Source organism: Sinocyclocheilus anshuiensis, unplaced genomic scaffold (genome assembly GCF_001515605.1).
Source record: "Sinocyclocheilus anshuiensis isolate Anshui unplaced genomic scaffold, SAMN03320099.WGS_v1.1 scaffold1719, whole genome shotgun sequence".
Lineage (NCBI taxonomy): Eukaryota > Metazoa > Chordata > Actinopteri > Cypriniformes > Cyprinidae > Sinocyclocheilus > Sinocyclocheilus anshuiensis.
In genome coordinates this window covers 926,316-931,290 of record NW_015551147.1, presented here as the reverse complement: position 1 = coordinate 931,290, position 4,975 = coordinate 926,316, and the positions used below count along the sequence as shown (strand labels likewise).

Below are 4,975 nucleotides of genomic sequence, written 5' to 3'. Positions count from 1 at the left end.
GAGTTTGATGCACCTTTCAAAATGAAGCTGTTATTTTCAATTCTAATCATTTGCAGGGTTATTAAACAAGTCTTTAAGATATTTGTTCTCCACAATGTAGACAAAACCAGACCCTCACACACACATTTATGTGTCATTTACAGAAGAAATAATGAACAGTTCAAGGTTGTAAAGGTAAATGATATTTTAAAGTTGTCAGTGGATGATTTGGGTTTCTCATACTCTGAAGACCAAATGTCCAGTTATAAGGCGACATTAATTAGTCACACTTCCAAAGCTGAAAAACCAACAACTCAGACTTTCCAGATCGCCCAGGAAGTGTAAATGAGACACTCAATGAGAAAACGGTTTCCTTGGCTTTCCTGCAAGGAAAAGGTGGTTACTGATGTTAATGACAGAACAAGGATGTTTGTCATAAATCTTTTTATTGTCACTTAAACTTAACATAATATTGTATAAAACAAACTCACTGCAATAAAAGAACAAGACAGATACATCATATAGGGGGACAGTGTTATATTTTATATAGAATTATTTTGCACCCTGTCAAAATGTTTACTCAAGACACAAAGCAAGTCTTCGGTCAAAAGTGGCCTTTTCTTAACATTCATTTATACATAATATATTACAGTTCTACAACATATACTGACATGAAATAATGACACTGGCATTTCACATATACAGTAATAAAAGATACAGTGTTGTCAGGGACCAGCCTGTCGAAAAACTGTGGAGGATGACTATATTATCAGGCGCACACATACAAATACATTGCAGGTCACAGAATCAAATTATTGTCTCTCTGTAGGTTTTTTTTTTCATCAGCATATTCTTATATTTCTAAATGACTAACAATTAGAGATGCAGAACATGCTGAGGTATGTCTTAAAATTAAAATGTGGCTAAAGCTAGTCAATTTAAAAACAAGGCCTCTCTCTACCACTTAAATTAAATTTGTTGTCACTTATTAGAGAAAATAAAAGCAGATAATGCACAGGAAACTGTTGCAAATCTGTTAAAAAGTGACAAAAATAATGTGCAGTTACTATTTAAGAGTGCATTAAAGTGCAATTCCAAGTCCTTGTTACTCCAGAAATAACAAAAGAAATCTTCGGATTTGGATTTTTAAAATGCTTTTCATGGAAAGTGCAGTGAAAAAAAAACCTATTCACAAATTATATAATTCTCTGAAGCTTTCGGTCAGAAATGTTCTCATTAATGAAAATGTATGTTTACAGGTTGGTGATAGCCACGTGCAATACAGTGAGACCCTCTAAGAAAGTAAAGTTTACACAATTCAAGTGATCAAGATCTACAAAAAACAGCTTCTGTGTCCAGTAAACAATCTACTGAATATACTATTAGCAAACCACTTCTGCTATATATAAGCCTAAAAAATGAGGCAGTCTTTATATAAGCATCTAAGAAAAATGAATATGCCCTCTCAAAAATGGCAAGGTTCGTGGGTCATGTATTTTCCTTCCTTTTCGCATTGAACAAAATAAAAAGTCTGGTACCATGAGAAGTCCCCTGGCAAAACCGTACCAGGTAAGAAAACCGTAAGAAAAGGAAGACAATCTTCTACATGTTCACCAGATTGTTAAGGCCAAGGTCAGTTAAAGACCTTTAAGGTATTGTTCAAGCCACTGAGGCTACTTTGTCACAATCAAGAGTGGGCTGTTGAGAAGTGTTGACGACCTCTTTTGCAGGAGAATTTCCCTCCTCTGATGTCCTGTTCCAGCAAGGCAGAGTGGCCAAGAACAGAAGCAAACCAGACACTAAAACACAAGTGCCACTGAAGTAGAATGCCAAGTCATATGACTGAGTCCAGTCAAAGAACCAACCTGTAAGAAAAGAAAACACCATCAGTAAAAGTGTTCGAAAACTCCCCACAGTGAGACATCACTCCATTGGTGGAACATACAAGGAATATATATATTTTCTTCTGTATTTTTTCTTTAGTACTTTTCTGTTCATGCAAGCTTTTGTCTTCAATTTTAACCATGGTTGTGTTCATTAGCTGCTTCTTACCTACAACAGGTGGCCCGAGGGTGATTCCAAACCCTCCGAAGCACATGAGAATGCCGTGAGCCTGACTGAGTCTTTCAAGGCCCACGATCTTGGTAATGATATAGGATGTGAGAGACCAGTTCCCTGAGAAAAATCCAACCATGGCCGACAGAACTTGCAGACCCATGTAGCTTTTAGACACAGGAATAAGAAGCAGAGCCGCTCCTGTGCCTGTCACCGTCAGGGCGTACAGGTACAAGCTGTTCACCCATCGCATGTCTGCCAGGATGCCCAGAACCAGTTTACCGATGCCTGCTGTCATTGAAACGATGGAGACGAGGGGTATTAGTGCAATCCCGTCGATAAGCCCCTCGCTCTGGGCTACGTCCTCCATGAAGAGCACAGGTGGAAACGCCCCTAAGCTGAGCAGGAATATGGCGATGCAGAACGCTATGAAGACACGGTCCTGTAGGAGCTCTACAGTCTCGCACAGGTACCGTCCATAGGGACGCATTCGCTTCTTGATGGCTCGTGCTACTATTGAACAGGACAATATCCCACCTTTTCTTTCCCCTTCACTGTCTTGCAGCTCGGTGGGTTCCTTGAGGAGCAAAAGCTTAATGGTGGCTGTGTTATCGGCCGAGCTAGGTGTGGTTTTGAGATCAGAGTCAATGATAATGGCAGTAGGTTTGGTGTAGAGTGCTTCTGGTTCCTCTGTACGCTGTAGAGCAGCTCTCTGTTTTAGGTAGTAACCAGGTAAGTTCAAAGGTCGCATTGGCCCAGCACATGCCATCAAGTTGAGCGCCAGCGCTCCAATGATAAGCAGGCAGCCCTCCAATCCAAACAACTCAATGAGCTCATTCTGGAGTGTGGCATAAGTGAACCCGCCCACACTTGTACCTGAGAAGAATGAGCATAATTAACCTAAAGAACCAGGTAATTAAAAAAATCACTGTTTTTTGCTATCTGCACCATTTTTTATGTTTTCTAATGAAAGGGAATTATTTCTTTTATTTTATTTATTTGTTTCACTTAATTTTCATGAAGCCATCAAAAATGCTTATGATAGTAATTCAATGCAAATTAAAGTACCAATAAAATATAATAATACACATTTTATTCCATTCCACACCTGTGGTGACAATGCCCAGTGCTAGGCCACGCCTCTTGTCAAAGTACTGGCAGGTTATGGTCAGTGTGGCAGCATAGACAAGTCCGCAGCCAATGCCTTAAACACAGAAACATAAATATATTCTTGAATGCAACATGAATGTAGCATTTCACAACTGTATTTGCACATTTAAAATATCAGTAACTATAAATTTAATGTCAGTCTGAAAAACCTTAATGTAAATTACATTATAGGTAATTATAGGTACATTATAGGTGAACGAAGGTCTTACGGGTTTGGAACAACATGAGGGAGAGTAATTAATGACAGAATTTTCATTTTTGGGTAAACTATCTCTTTAAGTATGTATGAAGTTGATGAGCCAGAATCAATAGTGCTAATTTTTAAATAATGTCCTATATTATGTACTTCTGATTGAGGCAACAAAGGAAGTGAAATGGTTAGGATGACTCTGGTGTATGTAAAGTAACTCCACTGAACTTGATCATGCAATCGTATTTGTAGGTAGCACATTTCTGTGTGTGTTCAGAGAGTTGGTGAGTATGAACAAAGGTCGGCACTGTAAACAGTGGTGGTACCAGGGTTTCAAAATTTAAACTGTCACTGAAAGTTGTATAATCATAATTAATAGCAACCCTGACACACTCTGACATTATAAAAACTGTTCAGCACTTCCTGCGCTTAATGAAAATCCTGGACATAAACACATACAGTAACATCACTCGCTACGAATAGTATGATGTGAGAAGATAAATACAAGGCATATTCATAAGCTTTGAAGGTAAAAAAAAAAACAGACACAAATGCATCTGTTTCTACCGGCAAACTGCTATTCATTCAATGCTAATGATGCTTTTATTATCTTACCAACAACAATGCCATAGGAGAAGATGAGGAAAGAGACGCTTGGAGCAAAAGCACTCAGCATCAGACCTCCAGCCACCATCACACCGCTGAAGACGGTTACTGGCCGTGCACCAAAATTATCCACACAAGCACTGCACACCGGACCTACAGAGAGAGAAACAGGAACCATATCTTACTGAATGCAAAATAAATAAATAAATAATCCACAGCACAAATTTGACAAACTACCAAACAATAAAAAACCCATTCAAGTTATCTTTGCCTTATGTACTTAGGTACAATTTTTGCTGCTTTTCATTTTGAATATTTTCATTTGATCTTTAATAACTGAATCATTGTGTCTTAGTTTATTTAACCTGCACTGTTATTTTAATTATTCACTATATTCAGTGCTGAACTCTAAAGCACCAATGCAAAGGCAACACAAATTGCACATTATTTGTCTTGGCAATAAGCATAACCTGAAATCCTGAATAATATAAATGTAGACTAAGTATACATACTGTTCTATAGTATAATGACCCTTATATTAATATCTATTACACAATAAATTATTGGTACCATATTATATGTCCCCTCACAGGACCAATAGCCCTTTTGTCCTATTAAAGGAACCCTCACTCCAACTCGGTCTTAAAGGGGTCATATGATGCGATTTCAAGTTTTCCTTTCTCTTTGGAGTGTCACAAGCTCTTGGTGCATAAAGAAGATCTGTAAAGTTGCAAAGACTAAAGTCTATAAAAAACTCTATAAAAGTTAAGAGTCAACCCCTTCCAAAAGAGGACGATATCCGCTTCGTCATGCCTGGAGCTTTATCCGTGCCGGTCGCTGAGGAAATACATCAACTTCACGCTGTGGATCGCCGGATCGGCTTTCACCGTGGACGAAGCGGAGTCCAGCCCGGGGTCGTCACATGTGGTTGCTGCAAGCCCGCCGGCCGCACTGTTCTCAAGTCCGCCCGCCGCC

At 38.9% G+C, this 4,975-nt stretch overlaps 1 protein-coding gene across 1 annotated transcript in view; it reads right to left on the bottom strand.

Moving 5' to 3' along the window:
• Positions 1-406: 406 nt before the first annotated feature.
• slc16a9a (solute carrier family 16 member 9a) overlaps positions 407-4,975 on the bottom strand; it is an 8,728-nt gene continuing 4,159 nt past the window's right edge. Inside the window, exons 3-6 of the mRNA XM_016453482.1 lie at positions 4,010-4,153; positions 3,143-3,238; positions 2,032-2,910; positions 407-1,844 (exon numbers count right to left, since the gene is read on the bottom strand). Coding sequence (XP_016308968.1) covers positions 1,639-1,844; positions 2,032-2,910; positions 3,143-3,238; positions 4,010-4,153 — 1,325 coding nt within the window. The 3' untranslated portion in view covers positions 407-1,638. The remainder of the gene's footprint in view (positions 1,845-2,031; positions 2,911-3,142; positions 3,239-4,009; positions 4,154-4,975) is intronic.